The following is a 23,400-nucleotide window of genomic DNA, read 5'->3' on the forward strand; positions in this document are numbered from 1 at the left end:
AGAAAATAATGACACAATGTGAAACATTTATAGATCACTTGTTTTGCTATTCCACTGGCACCAATCAGCACACATTGAATTAACACTACTTTACTTGGTTTCTTTTTCCTGTTCCAGGAAGTGCAGCTAATGTGTTCCCTTGTCCCATCTGTGTGGTGCCAAAGATACATTGCGTTATGCAGTGAAGTTGTACAATTTTCTACTCACAGATTGTGTGAGGCATGTGGAACATGTTTCAGGGTGCTGATGGTGGGACACTATTGTACTCCTGTGTGTTCAGCTCAAATGCTTGTTCATTTGAGTTATACACTGAGGCTCAGACCTACATACTGGATCTAATGTATTCTGGAGGTAGTGCTTTTTTTAAGGGGGAGAGGAGCTAAAGGTATGTGCTTAAATATTTATGTGTTATATTCACCCCCAAACAACAACTGTTAAAGACTTACTGAATTAACAGCATTGAGTCAAGTACGTTTACTCGCTGTCAGAATTCAAAATGAATTGAAGAGCAGTTATCCTTGCAGTTGAGTTTTTACTTTAAATCGATTCTAATGCTGTTTTTGTGTCTCATCCGGTTTTTCACATTCTGTCTTATACTGTGGCTTGCCAATTTGGCAAAAAAGTACTGTGTATCTCCTTCTATGTGTGAGATGGTGTGGAATTTGGATATCCATGTCTTTTAAATGTGTGTATAAGAAACCTTGCCAACTGAAATATGTTGATACATTTGTTTACAAAAATAAAGTTAGCATTTATTGCCAAAGGGAATTGTTTTGTTTGCCTATGTGATGATTTATATTTTCAGGATATAATCATACATACATTAATTATATTAGATAAAGATGCTGAATTAGCTAAACGTTTTGTTTTTGTGGCAAGTAGTGTAATTTACTGCTTGACAAACCACATCCTCGTCTGTAACCACGTTGAAAACTACACTTATATTGTCCCACGCTCACATTTCCTCACGCACCTTTCCTGTTACCTACCAGTAGACTAACCGACAACCTTGTTGGACCATGAAGCACTGCATGATTTATGGATTCAAAATACCCTTGTCAGCATAGACGCAGACCTCCAGTTCTGCTCTGAACTGAGTTTTCTTAGTCCCCCAGTTTGAGGCAGATTAACGGAAAGAACAATGCTGAACAATGATGGATTTTTCATGGTGCTGCGGAGGGCGGGTTGCTTTGGGTCGCAACATCCCTCTTATCTGGCACCCAGAGACTCAACCACGTGCACTGCTGATAACGCAGGTTAAGCGTAAAAACAGTGGGTTGCGCTCGCCTGATAAAAGACCGTTTACTCCGCGTGCACCCGCTCAAATTCTTCGTGGAAGTTGTCTTTATGGATTGCGCGCGATCTAAAAGGGCCTGTTTGATACACCTACAGTTTCTCAGTCAATTATTAAACTCGTTTTATTTATTGTGTCTTGACTCTTTAGTGTCTCCAGACCTAGACAAAACCAGTTTACAGTCCATATGTTATTCAAGATATATGTTGGCCATATAGGTTATAACTAAATGACGTTGGTGAACAGAAAGAAAACTGTAAACATCAATGAAAAAGTTACTCACAGCGGCTCCTCCTACACAACTGGTCTGAAACGACTTTGTAACTTTTTAAGGCTCCGCCCATGAAGTAATAAAAAATGGTAAACAGCTTGGAAGTTCTTTGCTTATCTCCTATGATGCAGGCGTGTGACAGTGCCGCGCAGTCCATGGTATCTTACCGTGACGCTGTCCTCAACCACAGACAACAGAAGTTACTTGGGGATCCAGCCACTCAATTATGCACCTCAGCAAAATGCAATCCAGGTTTTGCTTAAACAGATGATCGAAAAATGACATATGTCAGTTTAGCAAAAGTGTTGGCTTTCTGTAGTTTCCTCTGCATCTCCAAAGACTCATTTGTGGAGGGCTCCAGGGAACTTGAAACAAAAGGTAGGCTTACGTTTTCACTAGTGGCATTGCCTTTCAAAAGCAGTTCCTACTGTGTCTCATTAACGTATAAGCAATGTTATTACTTTTTAGCGTCCCACACTGTGAGCCTATTTATATTTAGTTGTAGGCCTTCATTACAAAATACACAGATGCTGCTTTAATGAAACTTAAGTTGTTTATTTATGGGTTAATCTGTCATGATCCGCCTTTTCACAGTGAAGATGTTGCTTCGGTCTGAGGAAGAGAATCCTAAATGTTTCCTAAAAGGGACTGTTGAAATCTTTTGCTTTTGGGAAGAGAAGGGTGAGGACAATGGGACCACAGATCAGTATACCTTCAGATTCACATACCCGTGAGTAACATTACAACAGCCTATTTTAATGTCCTGTATTCAAGCTTGGCTACAACTTTCTTCGACTAACAGAGAAACGAGGAGGGAAAATGTCTTGACATCTTATGAGAGAAACTGGCAAAAGCAAATTTGGTGCTGATATGGCATTTTGCCAGCAACCTGCATTTTGAATATGGCACTCATGTCTCCCACAGAGGCCGCAACACCACGGTCTGTCCTGTTAAAGTCCTCTCCATTGGTGACGGGAAAAAAATGTATTCCTGTGAGAATTCTCAAGTCATATGGTATGCCCCTCTGGACATCGAGGTGTTTCGTGGTGAACAGCTGATCTACGAGCGTTCTTCTCTCTTCACCGACCAGATGTGTAAGTAACCAGGGTGTAGAATCATCTAAGGCTTTGGAACAAATACTTAATGCCCGTGTTGTTGAAGCTAGTCACTTAGTGACTGGATCGTTGTGACTAGACTTAATATTCCTTCTGTGTGGCTCAGTCCTGCTAGATCCTCCTTGCAACCTGACGCTGAGAAGGACGGCAAAGCAGGGCCAGCTGAAGGTGACCTGGTTGCCACCAGACTTCATTGATGATGGCCTGCTGTACGAGATTAGCTATGCTGTTACAGGAAGCCAGATGGGAAAAGTAAGTCCCTCAGTTTCAAGGATCAATAGTCTTTTGGAGAAAAAAAAAACAGCAATAGGGTCGTAGACATTAAGAGTTTGTTGTAGAAATGTTTTATAAAATTGTCTTTGGGTGGTCGATAATTTTATCATGTTTTGTGGAGATTACCAATGACCAAATACTTGCCAAGTTATGCAGGCAGCATGAAGCCAGTGTTGCTTCCTTATCAAGACCTATGCTGTCTACAGATAGCAGCACCTGTCACAGAAAGGCACCCTCACGATCTCTGCTTCCTTTTCACAGCGGGAGCAGGTGCGCATCAAAACAGACCTGCTCCTGCAGGGCCTGCAGGCAGGCATCAACTACTCGGTGAAGGCCCGTGTCAGGCCTCAGAGCTCCGGCTTCAAAGGCTGGTGGAGTGCCTGGACAGATCCAGTAACTGTGATCATGCCTAATGGTGAGTGTTACTTGATTTTCTTTGTTAAGTCCGGGCAGTTTTCTGAAAAAGAGCAGTAGTTACACTTACATCAGGAGATTAGTTGTTAAGAGATGCATGTGAAAGCAGGTGATCGCTATCATATCCTTATTGACACATGAATATCATGTCACATATTCACTCTCATCTTATGCCAGCATCACAAGATTTGAAGTTGAACTCCTAGCAACCATCAATCACCTCTTTATTGTTCTTGGGCCATGAATATGTTTAACTTCACCATGTAGTCAAACTATTCTCTTTCTCTGACAGAGACGGACCCCCTCATAGTATCAATGAGCATCATAATCTCCCTTATCCTCCTTCTGCTCTCTTTGACCATCCTCCTGACCCACCGCAGGTCAGTCAAATTGTATTACTTAAATACTGAATTTAGATTAAGCGTTAAATATTAACAAATGTAATGTTCGGCCAGCATATGTCATGGTTTTCATTGGATGCCTTTGTGTACTCCTGTCCTTAGCTTCCTTCTGAAGAAACTGTGGCCTGTCATCCCCAGCCCTGAAAGCAAATTCCCTGATCTCTTCACTGTTCACAAAGGGGATTTCAAGGTATTGTAGGACTCTTATCAAGTTCCAGTGTGCAGCAGTGATACAATTTCAAAATTCTTAGAGGGTGAATGAGCTGTACAGTGACTCATGTCTTTGTATAGGAATGGATGAACCACAACACTGGCGGCATGAGGTGGATCCCAGCCCACTACTACACCGATGAGCCGGTGGCTCCGCTGGAGGTGCTCTCAGAGATCAACATCGGAGCCGCCCTGCCCGGTCTCACCTCACCCCACAGGGACCCCCAGGCCGAGGAGGCTGATGGAGCCAGGCAGCTGGACGAGGGAGACCAGGTGTTAAACAGAGTCTCTGCACAAAGGTGGTCGGAGCTACAGCACGAGGCTTGGATGCTGGAGCATCTTCGGAACCTGCCTCTCCATCCACCTCCCCTCTCCCAGTCATCTCTGCTGGAGTCCCATGATGCCTATGTCTCCCTCAACCACAGCTCACAGAAGCCCAAGGATGAAGAGAGGGCCCGGGAAAGGGAAGGGGATGAGATGGAAGACATCCTGGAGGAGTCCCTGCCTCTACAGACTCTGTTTGCGGGGGCAGGAACCAGGTCGTCAACATCTCACTCCGACCTGGGTTCCCTTCAGCAGAGCTCCGGCCGGCTGTCTTCACAGTCCAGCTTCGAGTACCCCAACCAGACCTGGCCACCGAATGGACCCAATTACACCTACATGGCCGTGGCGGACTCGGGAGTTTCCATGGACTACAGCCCCATGAGCTCTAGCCAGCTTGCTGACACGGAGCGGAGACACAAGCCCAGGGTGATCTACACCAACGAGCTGCCCCTCATCCACAAACACAAACACTGGTCGCTCACACGGCAGCCCAAAGATTCTGACTGCAGACCTCTTGGACACCAAGCATAAGCTTTCTGGAAAGGGGAAGAGGAGTGGATTTTCACTGAAAGAGGAGGACATCATGGGCATATTTCTGTTGATGTGCACCAACCATAAGCTAACAACCTGCAGCTTCTAGTAGTTATGATACTCAAGCTGACACACAGACACACACATCAGAGGACGGCTTTGAGAATAGATTAGAAGGCAAAGGAATCAACAAGTGAATCAGTTTTGCCTTGCATAGTGTGAGGGCTGTACACATGCAGTTATTACTGTGATCATGAAATTAGTCATTATTCTTTAACGCTATGTCAATGTCAATATACGTCAAGGTCTTTTATAACTTACTTTAAATGTTGTTTTAGGTATAAAAATATAAACAAGGTTATTTTATTTTCAAATTTTTAGATTACTGCATTTACTTTTGATGCAAACATACGTTTGCAGTATTGTCAGTGTTCTAACACAATTAGACAAATGTCCATTACTGTAGAAGTGAAACAAAAGGAAAGAGGTGATATCAGGCTTTTCTCTGAGGCTTATCTCCAGCTTGCAGAAAGGTTGAGTGGATTCACTCTATAGTTACTGGGGTCCCTTCCCATTTCTGAGGCCTGAGCCAGTCATGGGTTTTTGTACAAACTGTTAATATACTTGGAATGAGAAGACAGTGCAGATTCCTGCTTTTCAGCATCTCACACAATACTTTTTTGCTTGGCAGCAGAGTGATTGTAATTATAATCCCATCATGCAAAAAGCACTCAGACAATAGTTTCAAAACAATTCATAACAATGAAACATAATAGCTATTTGTAATGTTGTTTTCAAAGGCATCAATGACGTCTTGATCTTGGAGACAATCACAAACATTTTGAGGCATTCTCCTATAGCTAATATAACTCACAAGTTTCTCCAGGATTCAAGGTTTATATTGCACACTTGGAGTTAAAAAAAGTTTTTTGATTCTTGTCTGACATTTTTACTCTGTCATGTTATCATATATCAATACATTTTACATGGGAAGACCTCCATGCAGATGTCCTTTCTCAAAAGACAACAAGTCTTCAAAGTAGCTTGTGAATTTATGAAGAACATTACCCTTGTGGCTGTTGTTTATAACATGTAAATATGAATCTGTTGATTTCATGGATGCGACAGAAACCTTTACATAAAATTGGCTTGATTTAAGCCGCCTCTATCTCTTATCTAGTGGCATTATATGCAAGTAAAACCAAAGCAGGACTATGTTCAACAGAATGTTGAACTCTCTTATTAGTCTTTTTAATGTCATTTGTGTTGTTTTTCTTTTTCTGCAATTTTAGCATGTGGATATATTGTACTTTCTGTAAAAAAAATACTTTTCTAACATAACATTAAACACTGTGATTTTTATTTGTTTTTTAAACTGCTTTGCAGAATATGAGATTTGTGTAAATAACGTGTAATTCTATACAAAAACTGTCAGATGTAAACACACTGAGCCCTTTTTTATTTACAATACATAAACTTTATCCTAATAAACTGTGCCTTCTATTCTTTGCGTAACAACAAACAATAGGATTGCTTTTGACAGTAAATAAACTTTCCCCTGACATATTAAACTGAATTCAGAACTCGGGCATTGCTTGACAGTTTTCCCACTAACTTAAGATATTTTCACCACCTCTTCACAGTCTTCCATTCAAGTGGAGGAGATGGGGAAACAGCTTTAGACCTGGCATGAGAGACTATGCAGATTGCAACAGATTCTCAACCCCCTCCCTTTGTTGATCCGAGTCTCCAGGCTCTTTTGATTTGCTGGTGTGAGAAAACTCCATAGCACCATTGGCACGAATACCTAAATGCCACTGCTGTCCATTGGCAGCCCCGCCACTCACTCCTGCCCCAGAGAGATACACCTGCCACTCATGCTGTGACTCATCCCTAGCAGCCATGGAGCGCAATTCCTGCACCAAGGTGCAGCGTGTCGGGAAGTAACGGTCTAGCACAGACAATATAGGCTCAGTGGTCACGGCTTCCCAGTCAGAGTGGTAGGAGACGATGACGCGGCATGGGACTGCAGGACCACTGTCCCCTGTTTTCTCAGAGATGCGTGTAAGGAAGGAGGATGTGTCGATTAGCAGAGCTGCGAGGTGTGCTGCGGCACTCATCTCCTCCCTCTGGGGCCCCCCAGCGCCTGCTTTTCCTACGCCCATCCCATGCAGGTAGCTGTCCAGCCCGTCCACCAGCACCAGAGACGGGGCAGCAGCTGCACTTGAGCCCAGCTCATGTAGGGAGGCCACGTCCAGCAGCAGCTCCTCTAAAGATCTCGGATACACAAACCTGATTTTCTGTTTCAAGCATTAGGGAAAAAGAATGTTATAGGGTCTTACATGAACACTCTATCAACTTCTTAACAATGATATTGACACACCTCAACCTATTTAACAAAAAAGTGCACAGGTGACACAGAAAAGGCACATTAGGCTGTTAGGTCTGGGTTTAAAAAGAGGGTCATCGTCTCTTCTTGATATTTCTAAAGAGCTTGGCCCCGGGCCCATCTTTGGAAGCTTGTGTCATGTTCAGATTAGACTGGATAAACATCTTTCACTGACTGTATTCTACTTTAAGAAACATGTTTACACACTCTATCTAGCTGTGCACACAAAGATAAGTCGATTCCCTTATCCTCAAACCACAACACCAAGGCAAAAATAACCTTGACTATAAATACCTAATACTCATACAGACTATGCTCCATCACTGTTGAGTATTTCAATAATTTTCAAGATATTTGTAAGGTGGGAACTTAAGGCTACTATAAATGTTCACCAAGAATAGCATATAATTAATTATATTTATTTGAGAGACCTCGTTATATGCAGGCATTAGGTCTAACATTTTTCGTAAGTTAGAAATAGGATCAGTTTATTACCTTTAAACTGTCAGGTTTCAAGCTAGTCATAGAATCCTGGACAGGCACCGGGAACTTCTGAATAACAGTATGAGTGTAAAAGATAACTTTATGGCCAAGTTCTGAAGCAGCTGTGACTGCTGTCAGGAATAACAAGGCGCTGCAGACGCCTCGCTCTCCAATGACAACCACTGGACTACCGTCACACTCTGTAGCGCTGTGACTCAACACGCTCGTTTCTGATGAGGCTGAAGTTGGGCGACCGTGCCGTCTAAATACTGCCTCAAAAATGCCAGCCATAACGGCTATTACGGTAACAATTGTTAAGAGACACTCTCACGAAGCTTGCCATAGCAGTGCAGACGTATATATATAGTCTTACATTTCCACAAAATGACAGCAGTCCAGCAACTTTCCGAATACGTTTTGGTTTCCCGCGTAGTGTCTCAACACGCCCTACGGGCGTATTTAGATATCTGATTGGTCAATATAGCTGTCTGTTAAAAGCAACCCACAAGGAAGGAATACGCTCCTTTCTCTGGGTCCTCGATGGAAATATTTGTGCAGTCGAAATGTATTATTCTGACCAGAGCAATCAGAATAAGACACCTCTGTAACTGCAAAACGGGCATTATTACTCTTACATTTTACTATGCAGAACTGTTAAATAAAATATGGAGAGTAATAGCGAAATAATATACACCCCGAGTAAAGAAAACAATGCCTGAGCGCTCATGATGCGCAGAGCAGTTGCACTAAAATGCGAATAGAGCTACAACTCCGTCTATGGTCGCTATCCAAACAACAACAATCCAAGCTATTTCCTGTGGAAGTGTACTGTCAACTTCCGTTAAAATTATTCGTAAACCACCACAACACCAGACAGCTGATGGCCAAGATGGCGACTGGGTATGCTGGAGAGGCCACCTTGGACACGAAAGAAACTGGGGGCCAGATGAAGGCAATTCTACGGCGTTGTAGAGGTCGGCCCAGACTTACTGACTCCGACCGAGCGCAAAGGCGACTGGAGTCGAGAAAGAAGTACGACGTGCGGCGAGTTTACCTTGGAGAGTCACACAAGGTTTGGAGTGAGCTGCGCCGGCAAACTAGCTTGAGCGATGCTGGACTAGCAGAGTATTTAATTATGTTGAATTCTGCCTATGGGGAGCAGTATCAGCAGCGATATGGCGGGTACGTAAACGGTGCAACTCAGGCTTAAACGTCCTTTTGCTCTTCCTTCGTCCTGCTGCAGATTATCTGTTGGCAGCGCCAGGTCTAACGTACAACAGTGTCAATCTCAAAACTTGTACATTGCACTTTTTCCACATTGGCCAACATTGCTTGGTTTAAGGGGATGACATTTGTATATTTAAATGATGTCATCTCCACAAAACATTCTTGTTGAAAACTGTAGTAATTTACACTGTTGCTGTTAACAGGAAGAAGACAATCCCAGAACTGTGTGGCAATCAGAGAAAGGGTGAGTGGTGGAATCTGTGGTCACATGAAGTTGCACATGCACGTTCAGTGTTTTACCCGATTGAAATATCGGTTTTACCGTCACTGTTATTGGGTTGTGTTCAGTGGTTTATGTGATGGTGCCAGACATCTCATAGCATCTTTTCAGTTTAGTGCTGGAATCTACATTAAAAACACCTTCTCTTTTAGGCAAGAAAATGCCGGTTACCAGCTTGCAGACGTTAGTCAGCTGGTACCAGGAGCATTCACAGAGCTGTCCTCATGAGCCCCAGCTCAAAGCTCTTGAGCCAGCCCTTGGCCTGTCCACCTCCGTGCTCTGGCAGTGTGATGCAGCACACTCGTTTGTGCAGCAGCTCTCCTGGCCAGCTGAGGGTGGCAGCGAGTCTGAGGCAGAGGAGGAGGCAGAGGAAGAGATCGAGAGGGAGCACAGGGTAGAGATTATTTCGGGGGCCAGCACTCGTGCAAGACGGAAAACACGCAAAGGTACATACAAATACATAAAGCCTCCTGCCTCAGAGTACTGGTAAATGGACAATGATGTCATTATGTGTTCACATGGAGTGGCAGATATGAGGGCCAATAATAAATGGGGCCTTGGTGGGGGCGCGGGGGACCTTGGTATCTCTGCACCTGATATCTAGGGATGGTTAAAGGGTCTTTGGACAGATTTTCCTTAATAATGAACTCTTTGGTGATTTTACTCGCCTTCCTCCAATACTTGGCAGTAGTCAAATATTATCTGGGCATGTTTGGTACAATTTTAATGTCATGTTTAAGTTGAATATTCAGTGAGTACTCTACCTGTGCCACCCTCCCCCTTCCTTTTGTTTCACAGAAGAGCTGAGTGACTCCAGTGTGACCAGTACTGATGTCTCCCAGGCTTCTCATGTCACTGTGAGTCACGATGACCAGATCACCGCCCTCACCAGCCAACTCCCAGCGGCCTCCAGCGACGCACACCATTGCACATCAGGGACGGAGCACACAGCAGAAAGCCAGCCGGTCTGGGAGATGGAGGTGGTGATGCAGGGCCAAGCGGCCCAGGGCCTAGACAAGCCCAAACACAAGGCCTCTTGTGTGGACGTGGGACGAGAGCAGAACCTGACGGAAGACGGTGTGGGGCAGCTGGGCATGGTTTCAGAAGGCTTAGGGGCAGACGCGGTACCCTCGGGGTATGAGTGTGTTGTCGTGGCACAAGCCCTGATGGACAGGCAGACAGTCCAAGGTGGAGACGGGTCTTGCGATGCTGGGGACAACCTGTTGCAGGCGAACCCTGCAGGCGCCATTCCTCTGCAGGGCCAGGCGGGGGAGCTGTTTGAGCCGCAGACACTGCAGACTGTCGTTAGCAGCTGTGAGCTACCTGAGCAGAGGGGCACTCTGGAAGCATCACAGGTAGGTCTTGAGTAAGCATGGAGTCCTAATTGATAGTTTTCAGTGATGTCACTACAATTGTTGGCTGGCGGGCAAAAGGAACAGCGAAACAGCGAGAAACAGTGGAAAACTTCGAGCAGTTCCTACTCAACTACGATTGCCATCAACCACAGACCATACCACTATAGCCAGACAGAAATATTTAAAAGGGAAAACAAATTAGGAACTTGTCATACATTTACTGCAGCTGTCCTGACATTTTTATTTTGTTAACCTCCCCGAAGTCCCCCGAAGAGGTCATTTACCTCATGAAACTGACAGTTTAGCTGTCTGGTACAGCCAATTTGCACGAGGTATGAGATCAGTTTCAATACGGTATAGGGCAGTTGTTAGCTAATCACTTATGCCTGACACGTTTGCTAAATAATACAAATGGGAATAAATGAAGGCAAGATCACATGATGGCTGCTGTTGTCAAGTGAGGTAGATTTTAATGAAGGGCACCCAGACTATTCAGAGCATCCATGTGTGTCATGCATTAGCCGCTTCATGATCCCGGTGGTAATGATGGTGCACCCGCCTCTCTTTCTCTTCTTGCCTTCAGCTCATTATCATCACTGGCCCCAGTTATGAAGCGCTGGCATCAGAGGGCATCCAGCTCAACATGGGCTCCAGTGATGGCGAAGAGGTCACATGCACTGTCATAGAGGGCATGGCCTACAACCAGATGTGTCAGGCGGAAGCTGGCCTTAGAGGGTCCATTACCGACTCGACTGATGCTGTCGCAGGTCAGGACACTGGCATTTTAGACTTTCTTTGTATTGCTTCCATGATTAAAAAGTTGCACTATAAATTGTGTGTTTAACCAGTGTTAAACCATCTGTGTGTGTGCTTTAACCTACAGCTAAGCTGCTAAGGCCACAAAACATATTTTTAAATAATTGTATATTCAGAAATTTACAGTTAAATGATTGAAAGTAATTTTGTCAGTGTTCAGTTTGAAGTCTGCTCATTTTGATTACTATAGAAATATTTGTCAGACAATAAGAAAATATTTGTTGTTTTTGCTATTTCACCAAATTGTCATCATATCCCATAGATAAATGCTTTTTTAAATTTGCATAGATTTCAATAGTATTGTTTTAAGGCACATGCATTTTAAGGTACAAAACTGTAATGTTCTTTGGAATGGACTGTGTTAATAGATACACAAAAATTACACTTCACTTAATTTTTGAACTTTCTGTGAGTTGTGACCGTAATGTGTCTGTGTCGCACACAATTATGGCGGTGCTTAAAAGACAGTGACGTCACATGATATCCATGAATTCTGAAGAGCTCAAAAGGCGCTTAAGGGAGCGCTTTTTTTCTAAAAAAGAAGTCTAGTGTGAACACCGCCTAAGGTTTTTAGTGTAAGTGGATAACTCTGTTCTCCCCGCAGCTCTGGCAGAGAAACAGCTGCTCCAGCCCAGCGAGGAGGTGCACAGCCTCAGGAGTCCCAGCACCAAGGAGCTGCAACGTGGCCTGACGAGGTAGGAGGAGGTGGCTGTCCAGGAGCGAAGTAAATGAAGAGGATGAGGAGAGGGTTTATCAATGCAGAGGATGAAGAGGGGGTTTATCAATGCAGAGGATGAAGAGGGGGTTTATCAATGTAGAGGATGAAGAGGGGGTTTATCAATGTAGAGGATGAAGAGGGGGTTTATCAATGCAGAGGATGAAGAGGGGGTTTATCAATGCAGAGGATGAAGAGGGGTTTTATCAATAGAGAGGTTGAGGAGAGGGTTTATTAGTGGAGATTGGCTCAGAGGCGTTGTCACACGAGTGTCTAGTGTAAGGGGGGTCTATTTCTAAGTTATTACAACTAGAACTATAATTCACTACCATTACGACTGCACTTAGGCAAAAAGAACGTCATGTTAGGACTGAGCTCTTTACCTTCCTGTTGTGACTGTGGCAGGTCAAAGAGGAGGCGGCGAGGTCCGGTCATAGAGGCGGACGGGATGCTGAAGATGTTCCACTGTCCTTATGAGGGCTGCAGTCAGGTGTATGTGGCCATCAGTAGCTTTCAGGTGAGCTACGCGCTTAAAGCGTACAGTATGTGGGTGTGTTTGCTAAAGGTGTGTAATCTATGCCCATACGTAAAGGAAATTGTTTTGTTTGCGTAACACTTAAACGAGTGGGAAAGTTGAATGACACTGATAGTTGCACTGGCTGGCTCATAGCATTGGTGAGGTGCTCTATGGCTCTATGGACAAACACTACACATAGAGATGTCCCTAAGGCAGGCAAACGGTTTTAGGGTGCACAATTCCCACACAATACAGATCTTCACTTGCACTTGAATTCTGTTGAATGTAAGTGGCCTTTGTAAGACAGCATAGCCAATGTTTTCTCACTTTTAGAAAGCCCCTTGATAAATCATTGTGTGTGTACTCAGTTTGCAAAAATGGTAAATGCAGTTCATAAAGTCTTCAAAATTCTGCTTGGCTATGATCTGGTAGAACCACGTAAACCTGGTCCACAGGAAAGGACGGACGAAGGTGTGCCCCCACCCAGGCTGTGGAAAGAAGTTCTATCTCTCCAATCACCTGCATCGCCACATGATCATCCACTCAGGTACAAACACATGTGCACATTCATACCCAGTCAGATGTCACATTCATTTATTGAACAAAGCCAGCCATCACTGTTATGATGGTACCACTATTCTGCTAGTTTGTTTTCCAGTTGCTTGCTTTAAAAAAAAAAGTTTATTTCAGATACCACTGTTCAACAGTTTACTTTTTTTTTGTAATACCATTTTACAAAAAAACAACAGCGGTAGAGTGAACATACAGTATTTTAATTGATGGTGAACACACATTATTTCTATGGACCTCTGCATTACATTCTTATTTACATGAACACAGCACTGGTATGCTTCTTAATCAGGAGCCTTTAAAACCCTTGCGAGCCCCACTCCCACTTCACCTCATTTGGATTGTGTGTGCTACCTCGCCTCCTTCAGGTGTTCGAGACTTCATCTGTGAGACGTGTGGGAAGTCTTTTAAGAGGAAGAACCACCTGGAGGTGCATCGACGCACACACACAGGAGAGACCCCTCTTCAGTGAGTCTAGTCTTCCAATCTGTGTATACACCCCACACACACACACACACACACACACACACACACGATATATGCTGATGTTTGTCTTTAAGACAAAAAGTGATGATCTGTCATACACTAATGCCACTCTAACCACCGTGAACCAAACATGTCATTGGCTTCTTACTTGTTTCTCAGGCGATGTCTTTGTCTTTTTTCCTCCTCTCTCTTACCTCACTCTTTCCCCCTCTCTTACTCCCCCTTATCTCTCCCTCCCTGTCTCTGTCATTTTACCCTGGCCCCCTCCTTTGTCCGTAGGTGTGAGATCTGTGGGTACCAGTGTCGGCAGCGTGCTTCCCTCAACTGGCACATGAAGAAGCACACCCCGGAGGCCCACTACAACTTCACGTGTGAGCACTGCGGCAAACGCTTCGAGAAGCTGGACAGCGTCAAGTTCCACAAGCTCAAGAGCCACCCGGAGAAACAGGCCGTCTGAGAAAAATAAACACTAAAGGGGCATTACAGATGCCCGCAAGGACTAGCAAAAAGGTGGATGGAAAGAATGATAGAAGGGAAGAAGGAAAGAAAAAATTAGGGGAAGAACCGGTCAGGCAGGGTCCAAAGTGCAATATGGAAATGAAGAGGTGACTGAGATGAACCAGGGGAATGGAACGTGTGAAGGGACAATATAAACCTTCCAGAGAGTTCCCAGTCTCGGTGCCCACAGGCATCCTGATTGAGAACATCCTGTGTGGTCCCCTACCTCTGATGGTGGTTCCGTAGACTGGGCTGGACATGGCCTCAACTGGCTAAAGCAGGGCTCAGGTCTGTGGTTTTCCTAGGCTGTGCATCTGGGGCACGTGGCCTAATCCAGAGGGCTTCCCTCAGCAGAGAGAGAACACTTGCACTTCCTGTTCGACAACATCCACATAAAAGGAACATGAGACCACTGTGACCGTTACACCTGAGTTAATATGATGATTTTCAACACAACATCCTGATGGGACATTTTACAAATATAATCTATGACATCTTCAGTCATTTCAAAATCCATACTTAACTCCCTTTTATTAGTAGGGATGTCACGATACCAGAAATGTTGTGGCAGACACTAATGGATAATAGGGCTCTTGTGCAACTGCAGTTCTTCTAGTATAGCACACATCTTCGAATGGCCCACTTAACCTTAACCTTGCTTTTGAAGAGATGCAGTTCAAAGTCAGAAACTTGTAGTGTTGTAACACAAAAACTAAAAATGAATACATGGACATCTCCATCTAAACCTTCCCATTCTGAAACCTCTAGAAGCTGTGTGAGCTGCCTTTACTCACAGGAAATGTAAACCAAACATGTCTTGGTTTGTATGCTGGTGTCTGTGACTGCCTTTCCACCCATCCATTCATTCATTCTCTAGTGTCTACAGTGGTCTAGAGTGGGGCTTGCAATAGCCGTTTCACCTTGTTTATGAAATGAACAAACGACATAATTTATAGTTTTTCTTTTGTTCTCTGCTTGTATCATAGCAATGAAAAATATGTAAGATATGTGAATATAATGTGAATAGAGAATGTACAGGTACCCTCAAAGAGAATTGTTTTGGATAAATAAATAATAAGACACTGAATGGAAAGTTGCACAAGCTTTTTCTTGAGGGTCAAGGTGGGGTGCATAGGTACTTCAGGAAAATGAACATCACCATCCATTATTGCTTACTATAGTTCTTGCGTCAGCTTAGTTCTTGGAGTTCTTGTGTCAACAGTTGTAATGTTTTTTTACAAGTATTGTGAAACAGAACAGCCTGTCCATATGGGGCCATAATGCCATCTTATGGCTCTGTAAAGCTCCTTGATCATTTCTGTTGTCAGTCGAGCGTGTACATGAAAAAGAAATTAACTGAATCATGTACCACTGTGTGCTGAGCTGCCAAACCCACCATACTCAGCGATCTCAAAATGAGAACGTGGGGGAAACACAAATAGGTTAGGTTGTATAACTGGAGAATTTTTAGTGTAGTGGTAAGAATGCCTGTTCCATGTTCAGCAGACCAGTAACTTTCATCTTGATTTTAAATATTGATAGTTTTAAATCTAGTGTAATCTGCCACTTTCGTGGACGATGTGACGTGACTTCTAGTTTACAGTGAAAAAGCACATTTCACAATCACACTTTCACACTTTCTGTTTTTTTTATGCATGTGAACAGTTTGAGCAAGAACATAACTGGCAATTCTACACAGCGCACTTACAATACACAACCTCCCTACTCTAAATTCCTTTGTAAATGTAGTCTGTTATCAAAGGTTCAAATGCCAGTTTCCGCTTATGTCTTCGTCAGAGCCATTGTTTGGATGCCTAATTAAGGTTATTGTGGCGTGTTTACAGATCTACAACAATGCAGACCCAGTGTTTTTTTTCATCTGTGTTTGCCTGTATTTGTTCTTGCTCACTCAGGCCTTTCATGTCCGTGGAAGATGCATGAGCCTTAGGTCTACTGTGCCGTATCCTGAACACAGAGAGCCTCTGCATGTGTTGGGCAAAGGCTGGCCTAGTCATTGGTAAAGCATTGGTCATTGAATAGTGCTGAATGCTTTTGTTTCGTTGTTGGACAACAGGCAGGTAAAATACAGAAACCATAGGTCTCTATGTAAATTATGTTGTGGAAACGAATAGACCAAAAGATATTTTACTAACATGCTGAGAGGATTTGTGTGTGTGACTTTAATATTGCCTTGGTTACAGGTGCAGCCCTCCCCCTGTCTTCTCTTCGCCAGAAAGAGGCCGGTTCCAGTGGGAGGGCAGACATCCCTGCAATAACTCCCACCTGCAAACACCCAAGCTCCCTCCCTTCCTTCTGTTGATAACCAAGCCCCTGCTCCACAGGGAGAGAGGGAGGGACAGAGCCTGTGAGTGAGCAGTTGAATAAAAGCAGCATTCAAAGCACACAGAGCATTGACAAGGAAACCCACAGATACCACGTTAACATCACACCATATTCTAATCAAGATTTCTCAGTGAAGGTAAGACCTGCTCTCTTTAGACTTACAAGACACAAACCTAGTGATGAATAGACACAATTCATAACATGGTATAATATACTTTTTCCTTCAGACGTATTACAAGACATTATTTATATTTTGATTAGTTTTTGAGGGCAGGTAGGTGTTTTGTGTCATTGTTTCAGTCAGTGTGATACGGATTACCATCTGTCATTTTAATTCCACCAAGACAAAGGCGTGAAACTTTCACCTAATGTGTGGTGTGCCAGAACGATGTCCATGTATCAAGAGACTACATCAAAGAGAGAATTTTCAGTATAAATATGAATCATAATCTGGAAAACCATTTACAAGTGAACAGTAAATACAGAAGAGAAAAAGTTTTGGTGGAAGTTTATGTATTGATGTTTTTCCTCATCTTTGTATCCTTACTCCTCCTGGGGCCCATTATGCATACCGTAGTTATCACCGTTTCTCCAGGAAGTACCTGTCACCAGGTGTGTGTCCTCTAGGCCCCCCCCCCACAGACATACAGTGCCTGTCAGAGAAGGACACAGAGTCCATTATATCAGTCTTGGGGCATGTATGACAAACAAAGCCCTCTTTTATCTGGTATGTGGGGTATGAGTACGGGGGAACTTTTTACTTCATTCATCCAGGAACTGGTCAGAAGGGGCTCTAGCTACATTGTCCTTGTTTGCCTGATTTGGCTGCAGGTATCTTGTTGATTTGCTATTCAAATAGAGGTATACTGAGGCCATTGTATCGTCTGTTGACTGCTAGTAAATTCTCTTTTAGTTTGTCAATTCTTAATGTTACCGCCACAGTGTTAATGGGAAATCTTGGAAATACGTCACAGTCTCTTGGTCTCAAAGCTGATTAACATACATCTTCCTTATGAGTTGGGTGGAACTTAAGAATTGCTCAAGTGTGTGATGTGGGTGGAGTGAAGGAGTGCACTGCTAGCAATGTTCCAGTAATGTTTGGTTCTGTCATGTGATGAATGAGTTGCTAGCTAAATATTGTCCTGGTCTTTTGACCACCACTCTTATCTCTACCTCTTTTACAGGGAACACCAAATGTGATGTACCTTTTGTTGTTATGTGGTTTTGTTTTGGACGTATTGGAGCTGGTTGTTAAATTCAAATTGTAATATGTTTCTTTTTGCATCTTGTTGTCTTCTCCACATTTTTAAAGAGTGGAAGTAGTTAATTATTTGTTCCCTAAGGAGCCCCTCAGCTAACTAGCTTCTGTATAATGTGGTGACTTCATCAGTCTGAAAAGTCTCTCAGGGTCCAGAGTACACTCAGACTAAAATGAGGCTGAGATGAAACTTCAGGGAACCAAATTCACCTAACTGGAACAAATGAGTCTGACATCCAAACGAAGCAAGTAAGATAAGCACCATGACAACAGCGGAGTATCAGTCATTAATAACATCTATTTGAGTTTACTTGGTGAATGGAAATGGTACGACTTACATAGATAGCTGATAAATATTCCAGAGCTGTGAATTCTTTATAGTTCCTTAGACAGTCCCATTTCCACACAAATGTTCACTTTTTTTGGGTGGCAGGGGAGAGAGTAGCACAGATAACTTAGTAGGGATTGTACAAAGTATCTGTAAATGTGTGCCTCACCAGACAGGTCAAGTTGAATGAGGACAGTTGAGAAAACAGGAAAAGGACGGGTATACTTCCGTGTGCTGTATGTTTTCTAAACCTGAACCAGTAGGATCCTGTTCTTGAATGAGTGTTTGTTGTGTGTGTGCGTGCGTGCGTGCGTGCGTGCGTGCGTGGTTGAGAGATAAATAGAGAGAAAATGTAAATAAATTGAATCAGGTGGTACACCAAGCTGCATCTTCAATAGATGATGAATCAGGCTTTTGTTTCTCTGGAAGGATGGCAGTCTCTGTGTCTCGGGTGTCTACAGGCCTCATATCACCATGGTTTGAACTGAGGGCCTTCAAAAGTCATATAGACACCGAGTCCCTATGCCCAACCTTAGACACATCACTGTTAATATGGACGCGGATAGAAGGAAATGGCCCTGCGTTTAACCTGAACGATGGTGTCGCCACCCTATACCTTACACAGGTCTAGTGCCCACAAGGACCCAGAGGTCAATTCTGGCCAGAGGTCATTTCCTCAAGCCCACACCCTATCTCTCTCTCCCACTCATTTTCTGCCATATCTTCATCTTCAAATTTAATTAAATAAATGAAAAAAACTTGAATGACTGCTCAAGCTTGCCCAAAGTTAATGAGTGACATAGCAAAAGTGCACCACAGCAACTATGAGTTATGTATAACCAAAAGATGTACTGTTGGTTTTAAATGTGCTTTTTCTAATGTTTTTTTATCTATTCATTTTCTAAGTGTGTAGAGATAAGATTAGAGTACAACTTACGAAACTACTTACAAATTCCTCTTCCTTGTATTCCGTGTTCCAGGATTAAACCGTGACCTCAAGAATGGGCTGCTTTGGATTTCTCAAAGTCATGATGTTTGCCTTTAATGGCATCATCTTTGTAAGTTCACAAACACTTCCTCTCTTCTCTTTTTCAGGCGACACCTGTCACATTCTTTATTTAATGGGTTTCGAGGGCCAGAGTGTCAACAGATAAGAGCAGAGGTTACAAATATTAAACCCATGTCTTTCTAAGGGGTTTCTTGTGGCCACTTCCTGCTTAGTTCTAGGTTAATCTTTGGTGACTCAAAGAGTATGACATGTCCTTTCCCGCTCCCTAAGTAAAGATATGGAATGGAAAGTTCCATTTAATTTAACTTCTTCCCTTTGTCCTTCCCACAACAAAATCATGTCAATGAATATTAAATACAGTCCAACATTTCAAAATAACAAAGTCCTAGTAGACATTTCAGGAGTCAACTGGAGTCATGCTCCGTTCTCACTTTGTCTTCTTGCACCATGCCTCTCTTGCAACCCTCCCCTCAAACTTCAGGTGGCTGGAGCTGCGATCCTGGGGGTGGGCATATGGGTAAAGGTGGACAGCGGATCTGTCCTTTCCTTGCTGGAAAAGATTCCTGGTGCACCGGAACAGCTCGAACAGGTCTTAAACGTGGGCTACCTCCTGATCGCTGTGGGTGCTGTGCTACTGCTCCTGGGCTTCCTGGGATGCTGTGGAGCCGTTAAGGAGAGCAAGTGCATGCTACTGATGGTAAGCCTGTGGATCTTATTAAGTAAAGACAGGTGCAGCTGTTGGGATATATTGTTCTCCAAAAGGCTATCTGTACTCCATCTGTGCTCCAGAGTTGAGAGGTTTAACGGAGAAAAATATTGAAAGGTACTTCCTTTAAAAAAAATCAGCCAAACAGAACTAAAAATGACCAAGGGGAGAGTATATGTCTGTGATATACTCTGAGAGATAAAGCAGGTCTCACTGTGTCCTCCAAATAACATTTGCTGGCACACAGAAGGTGATGTTAACTGTTACTATTAATTGTTAAGGATACAAATCTAGAGTGCTGGAGATGCAAGGAAGGGGGTGTTGTGTTGAATGATTGTTTGTGTTGTAATATGTGATAACTTCCTGGTGTGACGCAAATACAGCCAAGTTAAGTTTAAAAAAAAAACAGATAGCCTTTCTTGCTTCCCCTCTAACCACCTTGTATCTTTCTACAGTTCTTTATTATAGTGTTGCTGGTCTTCATAGCAGAGGTGGCTGGAGCTGTGGTCATTTTGGTCTTCAAACCTTTAGTAAGATAGCACAAAACCAACATTCACACACACACACACACACACACACACACACACACACATTGTCACTGGTACAATATTAGCTGTGCCACAGAGGAGAATAATTACAGCGGTATAATGTGTCTTGTGTACCTCTCAGGCCGAAGACCTGATCAGGAAACTGGGCGTTGACATCGTGGCAGGCATTCAAAAAGACTACGGAGAAAATCCTGATGTAACAGGCCTTTGGAACTCAACCATGGACACAGTAAGTCTAAATTCAGAGTTTAAAAGCTAAGAGCTGAAAAAAGTCAGGGGCTTCTGTAATTGTGAAATTAATGTCACTGACATTAAAATTACATTTGATGGGAATCCTCTTCTGCTTCGCTGATGTAAAAATCAAGGGCTTTATAGCAACACTGAGTAATAATTTGTCACTTTTTGAGGAATGTTTTCATAGGCAACTAATTGAGATGGTATATGTTCATGTGGAAGTTAGATAAACACATGAGTTTTTATTCATGATATGCACTATGTAGTGGTGTGTTCCGGGCTGGAAGTGAACACTGAAAATGTAAGAAAAGCTTTTACAGCACATAATTGCCAACTATATCGCCAAAAGACACCATTGAGCATATTGTCAGCTAGAGCCAACTGGACTGTTGGTGGTGGATGCAAGGTTTTTGCATGCCTTTTAGGTAGTTAGCATGTTAGTTTTCGGCCAAAACTACTTCAAGTCTACCATGTGGTATTATTATCGTTGTGAATAAGTTTGGATGTTTCAATCAGGTAATTTTTAATTTGTATTATTGGTAATATATATAATATAATATACAGCAACATACTTTCCACATTCCAGCAGGCATGAATCTAAAGTATGGTCTGAAAAATCCAGTCTCTGAGTGGCCACAGTTGATTTAATTGGGGAAAAGCACTTGCTCATCAATCAGAACTAGTCTGTAAGTCATGTCCTATATACTGTATCTATCTATTGGGGAAGGGACATATGATACAAACTAAATGTACCTTTTGTGTTCAACAAATAAACAATATAATGAGGCCCAGAAGTATTATGGCTCTTCACCCCAGATAGCTTGGAGATTCTGGTTCAACAACTGCCAAAAAACAGGCAACAGCCTTAATTTTAGTTAACTCACTGATAATCATTTCATATTATTGTTTTGCAAGGGAGAATCGGTTTGGAAAGTTTTGACAGTTTTTTTTGTTTCGAATTCTAATATAATTTATAATCACTCTCATAATGAAGACTTCAAAATTAGTCCTTACTGCAGCCTGTGTGAGAATAGGATTGGTTGGCTAGCTCCACCCACTTGATAAAAGTTACATTCATATCTGTTCTCATATGGTTACTAGAAAGTTGTTATTAGCAGGCAAATGCTGCCTTTCCGGGGGAGATCAGATCATAAGCATCTGAGATCGTGTAATTGTGAAAAGTTTGCAATCATTATCAGTAATAATAATGAATAATTGTCTTTACTGTATTTCCTGCCCATTAGCTGAAATGCTGTGGATTCAACAACTATACAGACTTCACAGAGTCTCCATTTAACAAAGTCAATGGGACCTACCCTTCACCGTGCTGCATCTCAACTCCCTGTTCTGAAATGAGCGCAATGACAACGGTAATTTACACTGTGCACAAGGTTTTATGGTCACATGAGGTTAAGGACATTCAGCCTGGCCGCACTACATTGCCATCATTAATTTGTGTAACTTGTGTCATTCATTCATAAATGTCTTTACAGAAAGTTCCTGGTTGCTTTGACAAGCTGGTTTCATTGATTGATGAAAATGCAGTCGTCATCATAGGTGTGGCTCTCGGGATCGCTGTTTTAGAGGTACACTTTCTGTCTCACCTACATATATTCTAACCTAACAGTACTGATGCACTAAATCTTGAACATGATGTATTAACTGTACAATCTAGACAAAGTTACTGTGGGTTTATCTGTGCACTGATATGTTCTGATCTGTGTGGTTTGGGTGTAAAGAATCCATCATAACCAGAGGATTTCTCTTGTTTCATGCCAGATCTCTGCAATGGTTGTCTCTATGTCCTTGTATTGCCACATTGACTCCAAATAACACTTGGATTGATCAAGGAAGTTCACTGAAGAGGAGGCATTCTCAACATTTTGCAGTTCGCACAAACCGGACAAGCCAAAACAAAGAACTCAAAAACTGGTCTTCATAGAGGACCATGGCTGGGACTTCCAATGGTTTACGAGGCAGGGATTTATATTTCGTAATATACATCTAAAAATGTCATGTGTTCTTGTAGTGTAAATAAGTTATTTTGCAAATGTTATGGGAAAATTTAAATAATTTCACTGAAATTTTGGAGTGTAGGGTACTTAGATGACTTTGGATGTAGACTATGTTTTAATTTTGAGGAAAGGTGAATATAATCCTTTTTTCTTACCGATTTTTACGATCGGATACACACAATTTTGACTGCTTGGTTTTGTTTTTCAATCTCCTCACACAATAAGCACAACCACACACCCAATGAGCAAAACACCTCAGATCCATTGCAAAATGAAACACTCTTGTAAAATCTATACACTCATTTAACAAAACTATATTTTGTTACCATATGAAACAAACACATTTCATATACTGAATTCTGTTTGTACCACTTACACACTTCTGTTATAAACCTAAAACACTTTTAGCAATACTACTTCTCAGTGATTAGAGTAGTGTAAGTGAAGTACACAATACAGTTAAAACATTACCCAAGACCTATGCTGATCAAAATATTATTTACGTAATTCTCTCCATATACCCAAATCAGTCAACATGTCAACATGGAGAATCACAACAAAACATGTCCCAGTTTTCATGCCACTTCAGTAGTGTGCATAACACTGTAAGCTCAGCAAATGTCAGACAAAGGTGAAATGATGTTTCCAGTACAGGTTACAATTCCATTTAAAGTAAAAAAAAAGATCAGAAAAAAAATTGAAAATACAGTACAAATAAAGTTGCATTTTACCCTGATGTCTTTTTAGGATTTGTCAGTGTCGCCAGTGTTGACTGAGAGACCTGATGGAC

The 23,400-nt window shown here is 42.5% G+C and overlaps 3 protein-coding genes across 3 annotated transcripts; all 3 read left to right on the forward strand.

Annotated features, from left to right (window-relative positions):
• Positions 1–1,843: 1,843 nt before the first annotated feature.
• On the forward strand, positions 1,844–5,196 carry epor (erythropoietin receptor; the record flags this gene model as incomplete). Its single annotated transcript, XM_080856821.1, has 8 exons — positions 1,844–1,943; positions 2,160–2,295; positions 2,490–2,659; positions 2,787–2,932; positions 3,215–3,368; positions 3,660–3,747; positions 3,871–3,958; positions 4,060–5,196. 8 exons carry the CDS (start codon positions 1,844–1,846, stop codon positions 4,831–4,833), a joined length of 1,656 nt encoding a protein of 551 aa, XP_080712947.1. The 3' UTR covers positions 4,834–5,196.
• Positions 5,197–8,585: 3,389 nt separating this feature from the next.
• znf653 (zinc finger protein 653) lies at positions 8,586–14,169 on the forward strand (the record flags this gene model as incomplete). The annotated part of the gene is made up of 10 exons (XM_080856022.1): positions 8,586–8,887; positions 9,136–9,176; positions 9,365–9,658; positions 10,011–10,567; positions 11,151–11,334; positions 11,988–12,078; positions 12,504–12,615; positions 13,048–13,162; positions 13,554–13,653; positions 13,951–14,169. 10 exons carry the CDS (start codon positions 8,586–8,588, stop codon positions 14,126–14,128), a joined length of 1,974 nt encoding a protein of 657 aa, XP_080712148.1. The 3' UTR covers positions 14,129–14,169.
• Positions 14,170–19,099: 4,930 nt separating this feature from the next.
• On the forward strand, positions 19,100–22,428 carry LOC308379413 (tetraspanin-1-like; the record flags this gene model as incomplete). The annotated part of the gene is made up of 7 exons (XM_080856538.1): positions 19,100–19,156; positions 19,589–19,804; positions 20,269–20,343; positions 20,483–20,590; positions 21,840–21,965; positions 22,089–22,181; positions 22,375–22,428. 7 exons carry the CDS (start codon positions 19,100–19,102, stop codon positions 22,426–22,428), a joined length of 729 nt encoding a protein of 242 aa, XP_080712664.1.
• Positions 22,429–23,400: the final 972 nt, after the last annotated feature.

The sequence above is a fragment of the Sprattus sprattus genome (assembly GCF_963457725.1).
Source record: "Sprattus sprattus genome assembly, chromosome: 18".
Lineage (NCBI taxonomy): Eukaryota > Metazoa > Chordata > Actinopteri > Clupeiformes > Clupeidae > Sprattus > Sprattus sprattus.